This window comes from Panthera onca, chromosome A1, assembly GCF_046562875.1.
Source record: "Panthera onca isolate mPanOnc1 chromosome A1, mPanOnc1 haplotype 2, whole genome shotgun sequence".
Taxonomy (NCBI): Eukaryota; Metazoa; Chordata; class Mammalia; order Carnivora; family Felidae; genus Panthera; species Panthera onca.
In genome coordinates this window covers 70193192-70217522 of record NC_138339.1, presented here as the reverse complement: position 1 = coordinate 70217522, position 24331 = coordinate 70193192, and the positions used below count along the sequence as shown (strand labels likewise).

At 36.3% G+C, this 24331-nt stretch overlaps 1 protein-coding gene across 4 annotated transcripts in view; it reads left to right on the top strand.

Moving 5' to 3' along the window:
* FER (FER tyrosine kinase) overlaps positions 1-24331 on the top strand; it is a 439195-nt gene that overhangs the window by 321179 nt on the left and 93685 nt on the right. For all 4 annotated transcript variants that reach the window (XM_078447626.2, XM_078447631.2, XM_078447633.2 and 1 more), the window contains one exon: positions 4643-4766. In XM_078447626.2, the coding sequence (XP_078303752.1) occupies positions 4643-4766 (124 nt within the window). The remainder of the gene's footprint in view (positions 1-4642; positions 4767-24331) is intronic.

Here is a 24331-nt window from a genome sequence, read left to right as displayed (position 1 = left end):
TTGATAAATAAATTAGTGTTCTTCTTTATGTAATCATCTCTGAGTTTGTTTAATGTGATCACTTCTTCCCAGTCCCATGAATATGAAAGAATAGATATGATCAAATTTTCCCAGCATAGAGTAAGAATTCTTTTGAGAAAGTTCTTTTGAAAAGAATAGCCCTCTATCCTGCTAAAAATTGGCTGCAAGCAGTAATAAGCACTACTATTTATTGTTTCCTACTTGTTCCATATATTTAACATACATTACCTTTTTAAATTCTCAATAATCTTCCAATACAGGTATTATTTCATCCATCAGGAATCTTGGAGTTGGTAGTACAGAGATACATTACAAATTAGGGAGATTTTATTAGTTCACTTAATTGAAAAATCTAGAGGGAAGTCACTGTTCAGGCATTGTTTGATCCAGTGGCTCAAATATGTCACCAAAAACTATTCTCTTACCTTAACTTTTTTCTGGTTTTCATGATGATTGCTTCACCCACCCCTAGTCTGCCAGTCCCCATGGTACTACATGCTCTTATATGCTTCCAGTTTTATTCCCAGCCCACCCCCAACCCTTAAGCATTTCCTTGTATCTCAGTGGCCCAAATTAAGCCATGTGTCTATCCCTGAACCAGTCACTTGGGCAGGGGAATGGGCTTCATGGATTGGGTGAAGCCACTCTAGGACCATCTTTAATGTTGAGGGTGAAGGGTAGGAAAGTCAGGTAAGGGAAAACACATATATGACAAACAACCAGTCCCTACTACATCTCTTTCTTTCTTGAGATATAAAATAGCTTGAGCAAAAATAAGAAGTTGTAGTAGTATAATATGATGTTCTAGGCATGGGCTTCATGTTTTAGATACATTTTAGTCTTCAAAACCATCTTGAGAAATAAGTGCACTTAATCCTTGTTTTAAAGAAGCTTAGAAAAACAACTTCCCCAAGGCCTCCTAGTTAATCAGACCTAGGTCAGTCTGACTTCAATATCCAGGTTCTTTTCATGATGTCATGCTCTCTCCCCAGTAACCCAAAAGTTGGCTATAAAAACATATTAAGTATTGTCTTAGAAATTTATCACTGGTGGAAAATTTTAGAAAATAATCCATCCTATCTTCATTTAATGTGCAATATACCTACATAGAAATAATCCTTGTTACGACAGATTTACAAAGGGGTGTTAATATCTTGTTTTGCCTGCTTTGAACACCAAGATCCTTATTGCAGTGGTCAGGTATGGTACTCTATGCTCTATGCATATATGCAAACACACGTACATATACATATACATCTACATATATATACATGCACACACATATAAATATCTGTACCACATACATGATTATTACATACATCACAAATTCTAAGAGAGGTTCTTTAACTTGGCCCTTAATGAAAATTATAGGAGAATGAATTCAAAGAAACAGACACTATCTTCTACAGTAACTGACAGTGAATACTGAAAATTCTATCATCTGATGTCACTCTCTAGTTCTTCTTCACTTAACAGTAGTAATCAAGTATTGTGCCTAGGGGAACATTTCTGGCTCGGTCTGAATTATTTCCTGGGTATCCTACCTTTAATCTCATACTCTATCCCCTGGGGAGTTGACTTCTTGCTTCAGGGTTCTTAATGCTAACACTTGCCCAAGGCTCAGGCTTTCAGTGCTGAATCACAATTACTTAATTTTTATTGAAGTCTTGGCTTCTGTGCAGTGACCTGCAAGAAGCTGACGAGGGCTGCGGAATGGTGGTTTTCCTTCTTTACTTAAGATCATTCTGTGTCTTGAATAACTAGAAACTGGAAATAAATTTAAAATTTACTTTAATGATTTAATGATTTTAGGCAAGACATTTCTCTAAGGCAGAAAGAAATATTGCTGGATTAACTAAGAGGCAATCAGACAGTCCTTTGTCTGTATCTTTGGCTGTGTCACAGCATTGGGAAAGAGCTGTATGTCACTGTGCTTTCTAGTACTTTACCTTTATTGACTTGGCATCACTTTTCAAGCAACTTGGAATGCTATTTAAGTGTTGTCATTTCTTTATTATATAATGCATTTATTGTTTTACAGTTTTATCTACCAAGGACTGGTTGTCTTTTTGCAAATCATTTTTTTTAAATGATGCAATTTTTAAGGCATTAGTGTTACGAAGTGTCTATCAAGATGAGCTCAGTCTTAAAGCACTAAGTTTTATTGTTGGAATTTAAAGAATTTTACAGCATCCATATGGTGCCATTGATAAAAAATGTGGTATTATCCCTTTCTAAACATTATTTCAACATTTAACAACTACTTAAAAAGTACAGTTCTCACCATTGGAGAGGTAGTACTAGAGAAGAAATGTTAAAATTAATGAAAAAAGATTGTCTTCCTGGGAAGCCTAGAAGCTGCAAGAAGGGATACGTACACATAGTTTACTTGTTCATTCAAGAAATGTTTACTGAGGTATTATTACATGCCAGACATGATGTGGTAGGCTCTGAAATTATAATATTGGGCAACAGAGGCACAATTCTCTTCACAGGATTTACAGTTTGAGGCAGGGGTTAGTGGGTAAAGGAGGTTCACTGAAGGGGTAGATTTTAAAAGAACAGGAGGCAGATGGAAAAGTGCTGAATATGAGCGAACTTTGGAAAGAAATAGTAGGATTCCACAGAATACTGGGGTTATGTCATATGCTGCTTTAAATCACGTTCCAGAAAAGCTCTTTTCGTTGGGAAGCTATTCCAAAGCTTAAACAAAATGCTATATGGTTTCAAGAGCAGAAGTCTGCACTTTTTCTAAAATAGGCCAACATATATCTAACAAAAGAATTAATATATGTAAATATTGGTCCAAGTAATAACTTGAGCTAAAAATTGATTTCAAATCCACTTAACTGGTATACCTATTAAAGTTGAGAAATTAGTGCTTAATTTTGCTGTCTACTGTTGCTTTCTGTTACTCAAAAAATTAAGTTAAGCTTGATAGAGACTATTTCAATAATCTTCCTAGTAATTTAATACATTTGATATTCTCTTTAAAAGAACAGAACAAACTAAATTATCTGACACAGTTAAGATTATTTTTAAGCATATAGCTATTGATTTTGTAAAGGGCCCACCTAAATTTATGTAACACTTGATGTGTGAATAAAAGAAGTTAGAGAAAGACAGCATACATCATAAGTAGAGTTTGGCAAGTGTTTATTTTCCAGGTACTCTCATTAAAGAAAAAGCCGTTAAGTCTTCACCTCTAGAGTTTTTCTATTTAAGGAAGCCTGGATCCCTGGTGAAGAGGATTAAAAAGTTTAGGAAATGGCAATTAAAATGCTAATCCCTCTTGCAAAATTCTGGTTTAAAATCTGAGCCTAATAGAAAGAGAAAGTGGAAATTACTGTTTTTAGAGAAATTTATTTCTAATATATTTAACTTTTAAAAATGCAATACACTATACATTAACAAGGAAGGATAATCAGGCCTTCATATAATCTTTAATGCCATGTGAAGAATGAATACACAGTTTAAGGGTCACTGGCGATAGGTGGCTCTTGAGCTTTTGAAATGTGGCTATTGCTTCTAAAAATACTGAATTTTGAATTTAGTTTAATTCTAATCCCCTTAAAATGGGTAGGATTCAGTTAGAAAAATTTAAAAATGTTTGAAATATTTGAGATGTCCCATGAAATGTGAAATAAACAACATATTTTAAAGACTTAGGATGATAAAATAAAAACTATAGTTTTTTAATGATACATATTGATATAATATATTTTGGGTTTATTGGACTAAAGAAAAAATACATTATTAAAATGGATTTCACTGTTTGGTTGTTAGTGTTACCTTTATAAATGTAGCTACCAGAAAATTGAAAAATACTATGTGTTATATTTCTTTTTTTTTCAAAACTTTTTTTAAAGTTTATTTATTTATTTTGAGAGAGCATGAGCAGGGGAAGGGCAGAGAGAGAGAGGGAAAGAGAGAATCTCAAGCAGGCTCTACACTGTCAGTGCAGACCCCAACGCAGGGCTCAGACTCAGGAACCGAACCGTGAGATCATGACCTGAGCTAAAACCAAGAGTTGGACATTTAACGGACTGAGGCACCCAGGCTCCCTTGCGTGTTTTTTTTTCTTTTGGATCATGCTGGTTTAAAGAGTTGCTCGAAGACATTGTTGAAATCCATCTGATGCACAAACTACAATCTGGTTCAGCAGTTCAATCATCAAAATCATTGCCCCCCTCCCCCTCTACCATCAGTGACTTCATAATCATAAGGAGTCAGTGAATCTGATAACTAATTTGGTATCATTTACATTTTAAACTGCTAATAATTACAATCTTTTATCTGGTATCAGAGGAAACAAAATTTCACAGAAAATTTTAGCCGGGCAAATTGGTGAGAAATGGCAACAGCGAAATTGTATGATTTTGTTTGAATATTATTGCATGCTGGATAACAAACAGTGTGAAGCATTTAAAGGGCTTAAACTGTATGTAGGAAAGTTTATGGTACCTGATAGATGTGTCTTTTCATACTTTGTTTTATGCTCATGTCAAACAAAATGGGTAAAAAGCATGGCCAGATGTGTAAAGCTTTTTGTTCTGCTGGGTATCTCTCGTAAGCACTACCTCATGATTTTATCTCATTGTTCATCTCTCAATTCTTCTAGGAGGTGATTTCCTCTCCTTTCTGAGAAAGAAGAAGGATGAACTAAAACTCAAGCAGTTAGTGAAATTTTCATTAGATGCTGTTTCTGGTATGTCCTATCTCGAGAGTAAAAACTGTATACACAGGTAAGGAGAATATTTTTTTAAACATTTTCCAGTTTTATAAATAGAACGCTAGAAAAGTGACATTACAGCAATACAGTACAGCATGAAGTTCTTTCACAAAACTTACGTATTTTCTTGTTGATTTTCATATTTTGTGGGTTTTCATATTTTGTGTGAAAGCCTTCTTTGATAGTTGATATAATTTACAGAAATACTTACCTGAGGTAAGTACACCTAATTAGACAATGAGTTACTTACTGATTAAAATCTGTTATATTATAATCATGAATGAACTAGTGATAAGATGTGTCACAAGTTAGTCACAATATCACCTACAGTCTTACAGCCAAATAAGATTGTTTCCTGTGCTCCCTATTCTCATTTTGCAAAGAAATTACTCATAAATTATAGCCATGGAAGAGCATAATAGTAAAACAACAATTCATGAGAGTGAATTTGGCCAAGGGTAGAAGATATTAACATAATAGTTATTTCAAAGGAGATTTTAGAAAACTTTACCTAATTACATTAAGAGCAGTGACTTGGTTTTAATGCTTTTATAGATCGTGGTTTTAGTTGCTTGTAGCCGAAAATGTTCTTTACTGCTACGTGTCAATACAACTTAACATCTCTTGGAGAATTCATGTCAGATCCTAAGTACGGCTAAGTCTATTTAAGCAAAATAAAGTGGGGCATTGATGTGGTTTTTATTCACTGGAAGCAGCACATCATACTGTTGAACATGGAACAGAGTTCATTGTCAGATTGAACTAGTGTGGACTTTCTCTAAATTGGTTCAATTATTGAACTATATTTTTCTCTGATGTGTTTCATTATGCAGGCTTTGCTTAATGTTCTGAAGTTGTATAATGTATAATTATAGCAGACCAAAGGTACCTTCACCTAAAATATGTATTTATTTGATCTCACTGTGTCAGTGGCATGACCCATCTGCTCCCCACCCTTACCCCCACCCCCTGCTTCAGTTTGTGAGTTTGGCCGAGAATTCATAGCCAAACTCTCAAGTAAGCAAGGGTTTAATAGCAATTAAAGCAAAAGTACACTCTAAAGGTAGGAGAGTGGGCAGGCCCAGAGGTGGCAGCTGCACCAGGGGTCAAGGTTTTCTTTCCTTTTTATGTTTGCAAGCTATAGGGGTCATAGCGAGGGTGGTCTCTGATGGCATTGCCTCCTATCATCTAAGGGTCTCCTCCTACAGATTGGGAGGGGATGTCTTTGGTTTTACATGATCCTTATATGAACTGTCATGGAAGCATCCCTCTGAAAGGAGGGGGGTCAAAACCACAATGTAAATGTATTATTATGAAGCTATAGGTTACTGTAGGGCAACAGCTATAGGGAAGAGCACATGTGTTTCCCCTCCCCGCCCCCCGGGGGGGGGTGGGCAGTTTCCTGGCTGTTTGAAACTTGGTTTTGGCCCTTCTGAACAATCAGAAAACTACCTGCTCTCTCCCTGCTTGTGTCTAGCTAACTGCCTACTCTATCAAACTGATCAGTTAATTTTTTCAAAAAATTCTCCTATATACCCAATTTTATTCTAAAACTAAAATTATGGCTTATGTTTCCAATATAGTTCAACAATTGCATACATTTTAAAACACATTTCAGTAGAGATATTATATATCTGGAAATTAAGGCAACTAAAACTAAGCCACTGTCCTTGTATTTCTAGGACTATAGATCAAATCACATTATAATAGGTATTTTTAAATATTTTTAAAAAGTATTTGATTTTGGACAAGAATTGCATTATCATTAATTTCATTGGAAGAAGAAAATGTTTTTTGTTGAAAGTAACAAGGATTTTCTTCTTCATTTAGAGAAAGTCTTATTATTTTGGTTGCTCAGGTGTTAAAACTACTTCAGGTATCAAATTCTCGACTGTAGTTACTCATTTTGTCTCAGATTTTTTTCAAGCCATTAGACTATAGCTTTAAATTCTAATGAATAAACAGTACTGAAACTGCTTAATTGTCAGTTAGTTACCAGTAGCAGTCTTCAATTTCTGGTGCATTGTGGTTGAGGGAACTGTTGTTTTAATTTCTTGCTACTTTTGTAGTGATTGCTTTTCTTGAAAATGGATGACTGTATTTTTTTCACTCTTTATTATTTATTTATTTATTATTTAAAAAAATTTTTTTAAGTTTTTGTTTTTTTAAGATGGAGAGAGACAGAACATGAGTGGGGATGGGGCAGAGAGAGAGGGAGACACAGAATCTGAAGCAGGCTCCGGGCTCTGAGCTGTCAGCACAGAGCCTGACATGGGGCTTGAACTCTCGAACTGCAAGATCATGATCTGAGCTGAAGTCACACGCTCAACCGACTGAGCCACCCAGGCGCCCCTGATTTATTAATTTTTTAATTTGCATCCAAGTTAGTTAGCATAGGGTACAACAATGATTTCAGGAGTAGATTCCTTAATGCCCCTTACCCATTTAGCCCATCCCCTCTCCCACAACCCCTCCAGCAACCCTCTGTTTGTTCTCCATATTTAAGAGTCTCTTATGTTTTGTCCCCCTCCCTGTTTTTATATTATCTTTGCTTCCCTTCTCTTATGTTCATCTGTTTTGTATCTTAAAGTCCTCATATGAGTGAACTCATGTGATATTTGTCTCTCTCTGACTAATTTCACTTAGCATTATATCCTCTAGTTCCATCCACGTGGTTGCAAATGGCAAGATTTCATTCTTTTTGATTGCCGAGTAATACTCCATTGTATGTATATGTACATATATGTATATGTACGTATATACATCAATAGTGCTGCTATAAACATTGGGGTTCATGTGTCCCTTCGAAACAGCACACCTATATCCCTTGGATAGACACCTAGTAGTGCAATTGTAGGGTCGTAGGGTAGTTCTATTTTTAATTTTTTGAGGAACCTCCATATTGTTTTCCAGAGTGGCTGCACTAGTTTGCATTCCCACCAGCAATGCCAAAGAGATCCTCTTTCTCCACATCCTCGCCAACATCTGTTGTTGCCTGAGTTGTTAATGTTAGCCATTCTGACAGGTGTAAGGTGGTGTCTTATTGTGGTTTTGATTTGTATAGGATGACTGTAGTTATTTAAGTGCCTCTATCATCAGAATTAAAACTGCTCTATGTCTTAGATGGCAGTGAGCTTTTAAAAATTATCCCACTTAACCAAATCATAACATTATCTGCTTTAATGTTATCCTTCCATTTTCCTTGTTAAGCATTTTCATGCATTCACAAATTTTTGAGTGTCAACCTATGCTTGAGCACGTATCTTAGAAGGTTGTACCTATTCCTGTACTATTTGCCTGTGAGGAAGGTTCCAGATTGAGTATCTTAAACAATATTACTTAGAGCAGGTTTGACAAATAGGTTTGACTGCCTATTTTCAGTGATTGATAGTGGCTTTCTGTGTTGTATTGAGAAGGATTCCAGGATCAGCAACAGAGTCAGATGACTGATCAGTCACATCTCTTAGGGCACTGATAAGCATTAACAAACCAGCCCTGAATTTGTCCTCAGTGGCATAGAATATTTTTTGTCTTTATTTTAATAAATGCTTTTTTATATGATTTTCCTTATTAGCTACAATAAATATACCAACATTACAAAATTTTTTTACAGTCACTTCCATTGATTTCTTCTAAGCCATCTGCTGATTTTCCTTGTTAGTCATAATTACTGGATGAATTTTATGATACCTCTGGCCAGTGGTCTTTTATTACTCTTGAAACTTCTATAAATGCTCTTTTGGAGGAATTCATTTTCTTTTTCTTTTCATTTCACTACCTCACCAATACATGACACTATGTTGAAAGAATAAAATATTCTTTGTGTTGAATTTTTTATAGAAGTGAATTGTACTGTTCCTATGTGTCATCCTATAGAACTATTTCTGTGGTAGTAATAGTATTGGAATGGGTTTTAATAGATATATGGTTAAAAGATGCACTGAAGACATGTGTTTTTCCTCCTAAGAAGTATCAAATAGATAAATATAAATATATATAACATTCACTAAAGTGGTAAATGTCTTTCCTCATAATGAGGTTATTTCAAAAATTGATTAATCTTAACATGGTTTAATGTTTCAGTTTTCAAGTAGTGAAGAAAGTCACCAAGCCCCATTTTTTACCTCCCCAAATACCACTAAAATATATACATGTCTATGAATTGTGAAGTCTATGTCCCACAAATCAAAGCAAAAAAATTGTAATGTGCTTTAAATTTTATGTGAACTTATAAGTTTTATTCTGTTCAGTGATTCGAAGTCACTGAAATTCAGGACTTGAAAATATTTCTAATTGTCTGTCCTCAAAATAGTATCTTAAGTTTGGGGGGGGGGGGACACATTTTCTTCCTTTAGCTTTGTTGTATTGTTTTCATTACCATGAGAAAAGCAGAGCAATGTTTCATTATAGATAAACAAGTATGACAGCTATAAAATGGAAAGAAGTAATTGCTAACGAAATTGGCCTGCTTTTGGAAAATGTTCTTGTAATTTCCATTTAACTTCTAAAAGGGTTCTCTGGATACTCTTAAGTTTCTAATTGAAACTATTTCTGTTTAAAGCTAGTGAATTACTGGATTATTTTGTTTCACTTTAGCTATAAATCAACTACATTTTCTTTATAATTATTTTATAGACCAACATGAAATTTTCTTTCCTATTTGTACTTTATATGAATATTTTAAGTATACTGATAAACTTTGGGGTATCTGTGCATTTACTTAAAATGGTATGTAACTAGATTGTTAGATACCACTCCAAAAAAAGTATTAAGCCTGACTAATTTTGATAAGTTGATTGAAATTTGACATTATACTAGGTATAGATGGTAATGGTGTTTATGGTTTTATTGCTGATTAATCTTACTGCAATATTTTTATTTGGGTTTATTTTTAAAAATTGGTTTTCTGCCATGTTCTTTGTTTGGTATCCATGGAAAGGAAAGAAAGGATAATTTTTTTTTTAATTATTTATTTGAGAGTGAGAACTTGAGCTTGAGCTTGAGGTGGGGGGGGCAGTGGGGCAAAGAGAAAGGGAGAGAAAGAATCCCAAGCAGGCTCCAAGTTGTCAGCATGGAGCCTGATATGGGACTTGAACTCACGAACTGTCAGATCATGACCTGAGCCGAAGTTAGGACGCTTACCCGACTGAGTTACCCAGGCATCCCAGTATACTTTTTATGATAAATGTAAGATGCTACTTCTGTCTTATTATATTTTTTTGTGATTTCATATTTTATGAAGCTAAAGATTTGAGTATGATATTGGTCATTTACATGTTTCCAGTGATTCTTGAATGCTTTTCTCTCTTTTTTGTTTTTAAACAAAACTACACCTGATTACTTACCATTTGAACTCTCCCTAAGCCTTCAGTGTACTGAAAATGTATTCTTGTGCTTAATGCATCTTCATGTCATTTAAAAGATAAGCTAAAACTAAAATATGCAATGTGAAATATTTTCTTCAATGTTTTTAAAACCTCACTTTTTATGCCTCTCATGAATTGCCATATATTCAGTAAAAGGGACCTTAAAATCAATTTATAGATTAAATAATTGAGGCTCAGAGATTGAATGAAGGTTATCTAAACAGTTAGTGGCAGGGCCACTGCTAAATCTTAGATGTGCTGGCTTCATTCTGACACATTGCCATCATTTGAATGCCAGTGTTTTGTTCTGTCTCATTCAAGTGTTAGTAATCCCAACAGCTGACCTTTATTGATAACTTACTGAGTACCATGCACTCTGCTAATTAAATGCTTTAGATGGAATATCTGAGAATGTAAGCTTTGTGAGGGCAGTGATTTGTACCTACAGTGTTCACTGTTCCAAAAGCCTGGAACAGTGTCAGACACCTATTGGTGAATGAATAAATCCTCAAACAATACTAGGTATTATTGGTGGGCCCATTTTACACATGAGGAAACTTACGGTTAGAGAGGTTGATTATCTTGCCCAAGATAATATTAAAAGAAAGTAGCAGATCCCAGATATGGATCCTGACATTCTGCTTCTAGAGCCCACATTCTAAATCACTGCACTGAATTGCCTTCCGTAAGAAATGGATCTTCTGACCAATTAGGAGGTTTGGCGAAGAAGGCCAGACGTATTTGGTGTGATATCTCTGCTTATATTTAACATCTGGACTCTTTATAAACATGCTGAAGCCTGTGAAATGTAATTTTAGAAAGATATATCAAGGTGGGTTTTTTTTGTTTTTGATAAAGAGTTGCTGAAATGCAGCAGTATTTTGTTATTGCCTCTCCGTTTAATTAGAACTTGAAAATTTATTTTTTCATTTTTTATACACTATTGTTTAGATAGCCTCTTCTGCTTTATCTGTTAATTAAAAACACAGGATTAGCATAGAAATGTGATAATCTCAGTTGACTAAGCATTTATGACTGATTTTCTTGTTTCAACATTTGATTACAATTTTGAATATATTAAGGTATACTTTTATTTTTAGCTTCTAAACCAATTTTGCTACAGTACCAAAAGGACTTCTCAATAATTTCAAATATATCAAAAATATGCAATCTTGCTCTAACCTCTTTTTTTTTTTCTAGTGTAGTTTGGTATTTGCATATATGCAATGTGATTATCATACAATAGATATCACAAAAGCACCTTTCTAAAAATTATCCTACTACTTTATTCAGTGTCAGAATTTCCCATCACTAATTTCATTCATTTTAATTAAGGGATTTTTCCCTAAAGTCACATGTATGTTTCCGGGAATGAAAAAGGAAGCCTTCTCTGATATTAGAATCAATTAACATGTTAGCTTGAGTTAAAAGTATCTAGCTGCCTTCTTAGAAAACAAAAATGAAGAATTGAGGAGAAAGGGTCAAAGGACAGATAAGTTTTGATGTATGGTTACTGGTAGGAAAGACACAGCAAACGTAAGACACTGTTCAGGAATTCAGGGACGTCCAGTAAACAATCCATGAGAATGAGATGGGAGGGAAACAAGGGCATAGCAGTACATTAAAGCTATTTTATAGTTTGGCTAGGGCTAGCTTTGTCCTCTGTTACATAGAAAATGAAGGGGGAAATTGGCCTGTATCTCTTCTGTATTATTTCTGACTTTTATTCAGTTAATTACAGGAAATATATTTTTGGTTCAGGATGTCAAAAGTGAACTTTTACATTAAACTAACACAAATGTTTTTGAAACCATTTCTTCTAAGGAACTTTTTGATTACAAAGAACAGGAATGGTTTAAGCTAACTCTTCGATTACAAAGAACAGGAATGGTTTAACTTAAGCAATAGGAGATTTATTACAAGAAAATAGAACTATCTCATGGAACTCAGGACACACGAAGTTCAGCAGTCTTGGGAGCCATTGGAATTAGGAACTGGGAAGCATTCAGGGACCAAGACAGCATCTCTTTCTGTCATTTCCTCTGCGTTCACATGGTCTCTCATGATTTCCTCCATTTCGCTGCTTCATTTCCCTCTTGATCTGAAGACTATATTCCTCTGCCCATTTGCAAAGAGTCCTCAAGTGACATTTGAATCAGTATAACTTTCCAGGCCTAGCACCTGCAGAAACTAATTAGTCTTTGAGGTCTAACTTCAAATTTTTGGCAGAAAGAATTGATTGGCCCAGCTTATATTAGGTGTCTACCCCTGTTTTAATCAATAAGATGACTAAACAGAGAAGAGTATACAGGGTCACTGTTACATAGATTTACAGGAGCCAGTCTCCGGGTGTGAGAGGATGATTCTCAGAGGATGGGACATACATGAAGTAGGCTCCCCAAAAGATGGCTATCACGCATTCATAAAGTGCTTACTATTTGCCATGTACATTCACTATTTTTTTCATCCTCATATTTTGATAAGAACAGTGCCACTTATTTCCACTTTACAGTAGGAGAAATTGAGCCACAAAAAAAAAAAAAAAAAAAAGTAAGTAACTTGTCCAGTGTCATACAGCTGGTAAGGTAAGATTAGAGTCTAGATTGAGCTGATGACAAAGCCTGGGAATCTAAGCAAAACATTTAAACTATATGTTGGATGTATTTCCAGTTTCTTCCTATTTGTGAGGATGATCAATCATGTGGAAATTTCTCTTATGAAGCAAAACTTAAGACCATTTAATAAATACTGATTTTGAGAAAGCCTTGTTGTAGGGATAAAAGAATCCTTTGCAGATCTTACCTCCATATTTTCCTGGGATGAATCATTTCCCTGCAGTTCCATGGTATAGGGCTGGCAAATTTACTCTTTGCTGTTGGTCCATGTGGTCTTGAATCCTAGCTCATACTATGTCTATACAACAGGAAGGAGATCACTCTCAGACGTGTGGAATTGGGGTAATGATTACCCCAGAGATTTAGGTGACTGTTGGTTGTGTTCAAGTCCTCCACTGAAACCTGATTTATGCTAGAGTAGCTAGCTTTTTCTAATTAGTCTTGATCAAATGGAAATTCTAACCTCCAAGAAATCTGTTAGAACATGGATGACACAGAAGTAAGCCTAACCTTCTCATTGGCAAATTGCTTCCTACTTTCTGGTCTCTAAGGCAGGATCAGAGCAGTCAGCTATGGAACTAGGGCACCCAAGCCTTTGCCATTTACTAGGCATTGACTCACCATACTAATTATGAGAATTTCTGGGGGAGAAGGAGGTGTGCTCAGTTTTTGTTTTTAAATATTATTTATTCTTTGTAAGATACAGAGCACTATGAGAAGCCTTTTTCATTCCCAGGTTTCCCTTTCAAAGTGTTTCTGTCCTAATCAGACTGTCTTTTTCTGCATTGCCAGCTCTAATAGGCTAGAAGTTTAGCCTTTGAAGAGCCACTTAGCTTTAGCATAGTTGTTAGGACCACAGATTTAGCATTGGAATGCTCTATGTTTGAATCCTGGCTCTACAAAATGTTAGTTGTGTGACTTTGGACCCTTCCTCAACTGCCATCATGGCATTCCCTATAAGCTTTACCCTGCTTAATTTCTCATCACTCCTTATCATGACCTGGCATTTATTTTATTTATATCTACATTTGCATATATGTGCATGTATAAATATCTGTATATGTATAAAAGTGGTATTTATAATGCATATGTAAATAAAATCCTAGTTTGCTTTTTGTCTATCTCTGCCAACTAGAATGTAAGTTCCATGAGGATATTGACTTTATTTTGTTCATTCCTCAATATAGGAATGGATCCTGCAAGATCCTTGATCTCATAGTTTGTGGGATCAAGTCCCACTTTAGGTTCTGTGCTGACATTGCGGTACCTGCTTGGGATTCTCTCTTTCCCTCTCTCTCTGCCCTTACACTGCTCATGCTTTTGCCCTCAAAATATATAAATAAACTTAAAAAAAAAGTACCTCAAGGTTCCCCACTCTGAAACATCCCTAAAACGTTTCAAGGGGACCACAACATAGCTAGAAGAGACCACACACATTCACACTATTGTAAGATTAAATTCAGTTGTCTCTTTTGCCAAGGATACAGAAACTTTTCACAAAAAGATGACCATATAAAAGAACAACAAATGCAGAATATCTCCATTCATTTTACCATGGTCCCCAGACTTTGTAACAATGTCTGATGAGGCTAGGGCTTTGTTGAATTTGAGTTCATTCTCTTGCTAACATGGTAGTATGGATCATATAATACCGTTAATGGAGTATCTGTACATCTGTGTGATTTTGTGTAATGTTTTAAATATTGGGCTAAACTTTTCTTGCACCAAACTTGGTGTAAACAAGGCCACAGTCTCACCCTAAGGAGAAAGCCACGTTAAAGCTTAATTATCTCTGAGTCCACATCTCCATAGTTTGTCAACTTACTCACATTACCCTTTCAGCTATGTGTTCCCAATGCTGGGTATGTTTGGGCCAGGGACTCCTGTAGATACTGTGGCTACAGTGGTGGAGGAAAAATAAATTTCCCTCTAATATTCTGTATTTTTGGCTGAGACCCCCCCCTCCACCCTGTAATAAAAGGTTAAGAGAAGAACAGAAGTTAAAAAGCATGTATGCCTCTTATGTACATGGGAGTGACCCAGGAAAACTGAGTAACTTCCCAAGGTAGCCCAAGGCACTACCTTAAATACCAACTTCCAGCTAGGAGAGGCCAATTGTGGGCAGTTATCAGGCCAAGCTATAAACAAGGATAAGATTGTTACACAGATTTAAGTTAGTGTCTTCTCTGTTAATAAGAGTTTCTAGAGATTTAGAGTCAACCTTTTCTTCCTGGTACAGGGAGGGAGACAGTTTCTAAAAGGAGAGCTCCCTTAAAATGTCTCTTACAAAAGAGTAACTTCTACTCAGTTGTAAAACTTTCCCCATATATGACGTTTCTTTAAAATAAACAGCTCAATGAGGTGTCTGTGTGGCTCAGTCATTTGAGTGCCCAACTCTTGATTTTGGCTCAAGTCATGATTCCAGGGTCATGGGAGTGAGCTTCGCCTGGGGCTCTGCACTGAGTGTGGAACCTGCTTAAGATTCTCTCTTTGTCTCTCTCCCTCTGCCCCTCTCCCCATTTGCATTCTCTCTCTCTAAAATAAAATAAAATAAAATAAAATAAAATAAAATAAAATAAAATAAAGCTCACAATATAATCCTTATACCAAAGAAGCATATTTTGGGGTGGCAAATTCTCTCTCTCTCTTCACCAGTGAATGAAACAAAGCCCTGCCCTTGTGGGACTTACAAAAATGAGGGAAAGCAGACAATGCATTTAAAAGTAATAAGCAGGGGCGCCAGGGTGTCTCAGTTGATTAAGTGTCCAACTTCAGCTCAGTTCATGATCTCACAGTTCGTGAACTTGATCCCTGTATCGGGCTCTGTGCTGACAGCTCAGAGCCTGGAGCCTGCTTGGGATTCTGTGTCTCCCTCTCTGCCCCTCCCCTGCTTAAGCTCTGCGTCTCTCAAAAATAAATAAACATTAAAAAAATTAAAAAGTAAAGGTAAGAAGTAAATATAAAATATCCCACATGGTAATGCATAATATACAAAAGTAACAAAATAGGACAAGAGGGAATGGGAGGCTGGGGTGGGTACTACTGTATATGTAGTGGTAAGAGAAGACCAAGAGATAAAGGAGAGAACCATGCGAATATCAGTGAGAATAACCTTACTAGCAATGGATGTAGCAAGGATGAAAAGGCCCTGAGATGGGAGCATGCTAGGTGTGTCTAAAGAAGACCAACAAGGGAGACAGAAAATGAGGTTAGATAGTTATTAGGTGGCCAGATCATGAAGACCTTGTAAGTCATTGAAAGGACTTTACCTTTATTCTGCATGACATGGGAACTATGGAGAACTGACTTGATCTGCCCCAGGATTTTCAAGGATCGGTTGGATTTTCTTTTTTTTTAGTAGACTATGAGGGCAAGTACAGAAGCGAGGCCAGTTCAAGAGCTATTTAAATAATCTAAATGAGAAACAATGGGAGTTGGACCAGGATAGTAGTGGTGGAGATTATGAGAAGTGGTCAGATTCTGGGTGTATGTTGAAGGTAAAGCCATCTGGGTTTGCTAATATATGAGATACAGTATGAAAGAGAAAGAGAGAGTGAAAGAAGACTTTATATTATTTTTAAATTTTTTAATATTTTTATTTATTTAATTTATATCCAAGTTAGTTAGCTTATAGTGCAACATTGATTTCAGGGTAGATTCCTTAATGCCCCTTATCCATTTAGCCCATCCCCCGTCCCACAACCCCTCCAGTCCCTCTGTTTGTTCTCCATATTTAAGAGTCTCTTATGTTTTGTCTCCCTCCCTGTTTTTATATTATTTTTGCTTTCCTTCCTTTGTGTTCATCTCTTCTGTAGAAGACTTTATATTCTTACACAGACTTCAAAAAACAGTCTTTCTGTATTTTCCTCATAAATTCAGGTGACTCTAACATGCTCTCCAATATTTTATTTTCTGTAATTCTACTAATTCTAACATTACTGCTTCAAACTATAAAGAGCCAAATAAAAGCATAACATGTAACTCTCATTTTCCTGGGAGCCTGCTATATGCAGAGAGCTGTGCTAGCACAAGTGATGGAGCCAGGGTTGGGCAGAGTACCACCACTTCTGACATTTTCACTGTACCACATCTTGTGTTACAGTTCTCATAATGGATTAAAATAACAGAAAGTGACCTTGAAATGAAAGACACTCAAAATCTTGGCTGTTGGAGTGCCTGGGTGGCTTAATGGGTTAAGCACCGGACTTCAGCTCAGGTCATGATCTCATGGTTCATGGGTTTAAGTCCCACATCGGGCTCTGTGCTGACAGCTCAGAGTCTGAAGCCTGCTTCAGATTCTATGTCTCCCTCGCTCTCTGCCCCTCCCCCACTCACATTCTGTCTCTCTCTCAAAAATATATAACATTAAAAAAAAAATCTCAGCTGCAATTTTTTTTGCATTTACATTGAATGTTTTTTTTCTAAATACATTACAGATCCTTAAGAAGTGTACCTTGCAAATAGTGTCCTAGTGTATAGACCCATTGATTTAAATAGATAAGTAGAATTAAATCTATGCATAATTTATAGTGGGTCATATTTTCCCCCAGGGGTCTCTGGGCTTTCAACTTGTCAATAAAAATAATTATTATTTACTGAACTGAATTGTTGTAGACTCTAAGTCTACAGTTCTCTTTTGGCCAACAAAAGAGCAGATGCAGGATTAAAACAAGAGATGGCTAATGTTCAGGAAAAAGACAGGAGCACTGAATAAGTGTCCTTGCCCCATATTTATTCAGATAAGAAGGCTTGCAAATGTAATGGGCGTGTACAAAGGGACAAAGAAACTAGGAACATTAACTTGGGGATGTGAGAGAGAAAAGGGGATTTTGGAGATATACAGTGTTTGGGGTTTGGGTCAATATAAAACAAAATCCAGGTGCTGGGCAGATGGGCAGATGGTTGTTAACAGCAGACAGGAGGCGCTGTGCCTGTTTATCTTTGCCAGCCTAGGGGATGAGACAGATAGGGGGAATAACCTCAGGGTTAACAAGACACCTTTTCTTTTGTTAACCATCTCCACTAGGGCTGCTTTGCCTGTAGCTCAGAGGTCCAAAGTCCAATTTACCAATTTACCTAACCTGGCCCTATTCTCCTATGAAAGCATCTTTCTGCTATAGTATTAAATTTGGGGTGCTTTCACCCTGAATATCTAACATTGTTATTCCTATGTATTGGGCACTTTTGCACCATTTCTATTTCAGGCCTTTGCCTCTATTTTGGGGGCTCAGCACCCCCTCCCTATTTTGGGGTGCCTTTGCACCTCCCTATTCCTGGCACCTTTGTGCTTCCCTATTCTCAGGGTGTCTTTGCACCCACCTATTCTTGGAGTGCCAATCTGGTTTACCCAAACTCAGGTGTGAGCATTTTATTGACTTTGTATTTCTTTGTGCCTTGTTACCCCATTGGTGTAAGCCGGGGGGGATTCCTAAGCTTATTTCCCACACTGAATAGCTTGGTATTATTGCTTAGCTAATAATGCCAGAGGATAGTGCCTGATTCTTGGAGAAATAATGTCATCTGTGGAACTAAAGTGACATGAAAGAGAAGATGTCATTCAATTGCTATTTTGTTTAGTATACAAAAGGTCATTTCCTTCTAATGTAAGGTTGTGTATTATAAAATAAAATGACCTCTGTTATACTAAGTTTTAAATTTTTATAAAGTAGCTTGGAGAGAATAGTTACTGTTTGTGGTGTGGCACACTAATTTTTCCTTCTTATGGATAGATATTTTTGTTATGGAAAAGAAACTCTTGTCTATTTTGTGTCCTTCAATCGACCTTTTAAGGCTGAACTTTTTTTTTTAATTGCAGTCTGATTTGCTTTTTGTGGGAAGAGAATAGTACATATTTTCTGTGAACATTTTTTATTGGGTAACCTTTCATATAGTAAGAGTTTAATAAACATCTGACTTGTGAATGAATGAATACATGGATAAATTAATGAAAAATGAAATAGGCCTTTTAACTGCTGTCCAAAGTGCTGATTGAATGCCATTAGATGACTAGGGACTTTCTAGAAAAATAATCATAAGTGGTTTCACCCTTATGTTCATTTTACATTTTTATTTTTCACTGATTCACTTCTTTATAGTGCATAAATGAAGAAGGAACTGTATCTTATGCAAACCTGTATGCATTACACAAACAGAACAAAATTCTTTGCCTGCTGTGTATTAGCATGAAACTTTTAGTACGCTTAGTGTGTTTTTTAAAATGGTTTGAATGTGATTATTTCAGAGTTTGAGTGAGACAATATCACTGCTCCTCCAGAAGTCACAGAAGGTGAATATTCTCTTTGCTCAATCTGTTTTTCATCCAACAGTTCTTTGTTATATTGAGCCTGTCCTATTTGAGACAATAACCAGGGCTTAGCAAGCAGTACTTTATAACATGCCAGAAAGTATTAATTTTTAACATACACTTTGAACTAATTGGCAGTAAACAACAGATGTGTTATTATGTATTAGAGGCTCAGTAGGAACACATTCCTTTAGTCCCTTCCTCCCTTCCCTGCCCTCTGTCCATTCACTATGTAACTAATGTGGGAATGTAAATGTTATGGCTATAACAGTGACAAGGTATTTCGTTCCTTACCATTTAAGGTCAAGAGTATGTAACATGGAACTTTAATTCTCAGGGGGTAGTATTTCTCTCTTCATTCTTAAAATTCCCATTATGCCTCTTAAAAATTAGCCTTCTATTTACTTACATAAATGAGCAAAGGTATCACATTACAACAATTATAACTGCTATTTGAGATTTTTTAAAACCCAAGGCAGGACATAACCATATGGCATGATACACAAATAATCTATAAACCTCTTTATAACCAAATGAAAACATAATTGGTGTAGAATTTAAAATTTAACCTTTTTTATCACACATATACATATATATATATAATATCACACATATATGTATACATAAACATATGATATGGTATATATTATAAATTTGTGAGTCTTCATTTTTTTCCTTAATATATATCATGTGAAGGAAAGAAAAGTATAATTTTCATGTGAAATATAGGCTTAAGTACCTATTCTGCTAGACACAGATTATTGGAGTTCCTATATTTTTGCTTTTATGGTATCATGTAAACTTCCCTGGTGAAATTTCTCATTTTATTCATAATTTCTAAAGCCTCTCTATCTACCACAGATTAAATCAGTCATAAACCATGTATTAAATAACCTTGTTTGTAAAGCACCCTGTTTAGACATGTTCCTAGTCTCAAGGAAAATGAGAGAAGTAAGTTAAAGGTCTAAAAATATCTTGATAATTTGATAAACGGAACATAGAGGGAAGGGGATGAATAAGAGATAAGAATAGGGTTTCCAAAGGCCTTTCATAGTAGGGAGAAAAAAATAGCACACAGCAGTCAAAGTTGTAAGAGCCACCCAACAAATATTGGGTCAGTTTACTGAATTTCTTTTATGTGATCAGCTTTATTCAAAATAAACTTAATTCTTAAGGAATTTATTAACTGACCTTTTACCACATTTAGGAGAACTCAAACACGTTTTACTTTTTCCCCCTAACTTTCTTAAAGAATATTTTATTTTGTAAGCATCTGGGTGTTGAAAAGCAGTCACATGGCTAGTGTTCCATAATGTTCAACTGAGGTCATTAAATATTTACTGAAGCACTGTCTGTGTATCAAGCACCTGGTTGGTGTTTGGGATAAAGTGTTGAGCAAAGCAGATAGAATCTTTGTCCTCACGGAGCTTAAAGTCTAATGAATGAGACCTACATCAATAGATAATCATTCCAGAAAGTATGCAAAAGTGGGAAATGACCCCCTCATAAGGCCACAGAAGGCATCCCTGAAGAAGTGATATTTGGACTGAAGGTTAAGAAGTAACTAAGAGGGGGACGCTTGGGTAGCTCAGTTGGTTAAGCATCCAACTTTGGTTCACGTCATGATCTCATGATTCACGAGTTCAAGACCGGCATCAGGCTCTTTGCTGACAGCTCAGAGCCTGGAGCCTGCCTCAGATTCTGTGTCTCTCACTGTCTGCCTCTCCCCCGCTTGTGCGCTCTCTCTCTCTCTCTCTCTCTCTCTCTCTCTCTCCCTCTCTCTCAAAAATAAATAAAACACTAAAAAAAAATAATAAAGAGAGGGGTGCCTGGGTAGCTCAGCTGGTTAAGCGTCTCACTTCAGCTCAGGTCATGATCTCACAGTTTGTGAGTTCAAGCCCCGCGTTGGGCTCAGAGCCTGGAGCCTGCTTCAGATTCTGTCTGTGATGCTGTCCTGCTTGTGTTCTCTCTCAAAAATAAATAAACATTAAAAATTAAAAAAAGAAGTAGCTAAGAGAAGGTAGAAAAGAGAAGAAACAATCAACTGGGAGTGAGAAGGGCTTTTCCAGGCAACAAAAAGCAATCCAAAGTATGGCTGGGTGAAATGCTGACTTGAGATGTGGCTAGCTGGAGAGGTGGTAGGGATCAGACCCAATAAAAGCAGGCCAGTTCTAGGAGGTTGGTCTTGACCCTTAGAGCAATGGGAAGCCACTATAGGGGTTTTGAGTAGGAAGGATCAGATTCTGTTTCATGCAGATGACTCTGGCTGCAGTGTGGAGACATGCCTGGAGGGAGGAGAGAAGCTTTCAAGGGAGTCAGTGTGGAGACATTTTCTGGGTTTCTGGCTTGTGCAACTGGATGACAGGTCTCTATTCACTAAGGAAACACAGGAAGAGGAGTGGGGTTTTGGGGGAGAGAGACGGGGGCAGGTTGTAGATGGAAATGAGGAGTTTATTTGGGGGCACATTGAGTCTGAAGTGCCTATAAAATACTTATAGGCAGATGAGTATTTGGAACTCAAGGGAAAGGTCTGACCTGGAGATAATAATGTGGAAATTATGAAAGAAAAATGAATAAATGAATGAATGAGTCTGACAAACTTTGACTTAATTATGAATCAATGAAAGAAATATTTGAAAATAAGAAACAAACATGGAAGAATATATCGATGATTTTCTGAACTCTACATATATGCATTTAAAAACTAATAGTTCATTTTACCTCCACATTTTTAAAATAAGGAGGCAGTTTCAAAAATGACTTTTAACTTTGATGGTAATACCCAATGTTTCTCATTTGTAGTTCCTCTAATCTAGTTTGACAGTAAACTAACTCTAGAACAGTGTTTATTTAACTTATTTGCTTACTTAACGAATCACTTTGAAGGTTAACTGCTTCCTTTAAATCTTAAATTATATCAGCCTTGATAACTTTATACTCTCACAAATAAGAATGATAACTAGAGGATGAAAAAGAAAAATAAATTTTCATTGTATTAAAAAATATCCCTAATTCTGTACAAATAAATTACCAGTAGGAAAAAGAAATTTGTAAATGTATCATTCTTAGCAAGAAGCCTGTTTCCTTTGGAAAGTTTTCCTTTCTAGGAAGAAAACCAGGAGAGTAACTGATTTTTCCTTCTTAAGAGTCTTGCCCTCTGACCAGTAGAACTCATTGTAAAATGTGGAATAACAGTGAACTATGTGAACACAAAATACAGCTGTGTACTCTTGTCCAATGACCACGATTTAACAACAGCAATAAATGAAAGTGTCTCTTGTTGTTTTTTCCACAACTCAAAGCGTGTATGTTTGTTTACCTAAAATAACATTTCCCTAGTTTTTCTTAGTTAAAAGAGCAAAGACAAAAATTATCGTGTGAAAAAGGAGTATTGCTTGACCTCCAGAGTTTCCCCCCTCCTCTGTTAAGAAAGGGTTAACAAAACTACCTTACAGCCAGCATCTGTAAGGTTAAATTAAAGTAAGAGATAGGAAAGCCTTTGAGAAAACTAAATGGGGATTCAGGTTATACCTAGTGTTGAATTACTATCCAGTTTGGAGGAAGGGTGAGTTGTTCACCAAGGCATATGAGAAGGTGAAAAGAGAAAGATGAAGGAATAAGTGGATTAGAGATAGCAGTTAAAAAGGTTTAAATGAGGTCCAAGCTGATGGTAATCATTATTCTGTATTTAGAATGTGGCCTCTCTGTATATGTGCTGCCAGGGACCACGATGTCACCCATGGTGGCCTAAGTTAAAACTTGGTGTCAGCACCAGTGCTGGCCATCTCCGTGAGCCTTCCCTGGGCTGCAACTCCAAAGCAGGTATGGAAAGAGCTCACTCTGCCTAAGCTGTTTGAATGAATATACCTTCTCTCTTATTTTCATATTTCAATTTTCCAGGCTTTATGTCTTTAGAAGAAACACTACAAGCTTGAAAAAGTTTCCCCTGATGTATGAATACCTGTTAGTTTTCTTTTCTGTATGAGAAGGGAGAGGAATTAGCTTTTTCTCCATCATCTTTATTAAAGCTCTGCTTTACAGCTGAATTGAAACCATTTCATGAAACATTTGAGTATTGCTTTAAAAGGAACGTCTAACACAGAAGGGCCGCTGCAGTTTTTAGCAATGCGTGTACCTGTGTCCTGTTCATCATGATGCCACGCCGTTTTGTCTCTACCCCACTGAGACGGGTGGACAGCCAGTTTTCTCATCTGACGTATCAGATAGACTGGCCCTTTTTGGTAGCGTGAAACTTTCATGTTGTCACGGGTATCTATGCTCATTTGTTTCATCTGTCTTTCCTGATCCATCCAAGAACACATTGCATTGGTAGTCTAGAATCCTCTAGATTTTGAGAAGAGATGGGAATAGACAGCCATCCCTGCTAAAGCTAAAACCAGCCTGGTGATGCCAGAATTCAGTGCCCACCTTCCACAATCATTCAGTTAGCTGTTGCAGAATGAACCACTGAGCAGGGCTCGTTACATTGTTGCTGGAATGAAAAGTGGTTCCCTCCTGCCCAATCTCAAGCTGCTCTAAGATCTTCTGCCCATGTATCTATGACTTGGACATTTTGGTGGTCCTCTGTTAAGCAGGAGGAAAGGATACAGAAAAAGTGTAAATTATATATATATTTTTCATATTTTTTTAACATTAAGAATCAAATGAAACAGGATTTTTCAGGAACCTTTTTACATTACATGGTGAAAAGTTCTAAGAAATGCTACTTTGAAACAGTATTTGTTGAGGGCTATCTCTTTTCTTGGGGCAACAGAAATTTACTTAAATTTTTCATTTGAGACTTATCTTGAGTTCCTCAGTTCTTTGGAACTTAAGTGTCATTGCTTTATATTTACATACATGCAAAGCCAAAGCTAGGAACCTCTTGAGGGGGAAACCACACTTTATTCATCGTAAGGCCCTATTCCTACTGCCTAGCACAGTGACTGATATTTAATACAACTGAGTAACTCATGCATCAAAGAATTAAATGTACATTTATTGTTGAGGAATCTTAATTTTTTTGCAGCACAAAGTATACCTGGCCTTCGTAAATACTTGTTCTTTGATAATGATATTTGGTAGAAAAAAGCAAATTTCCCTAATTGTTTCACAGAGCGTAATGTACTCAAAATGTTATCTAATGTTAAATTATTTAATATACACAAGAAAAATCATGGAAAACGGGTAACAAATGAAACAAGACACCAAAAAGAAAAATATGAATCAGAGGCCTATGAATGGCTTTTCTAAGATAGTATTACCCTTATGTTTTCTAGTGCATGTGGTAATG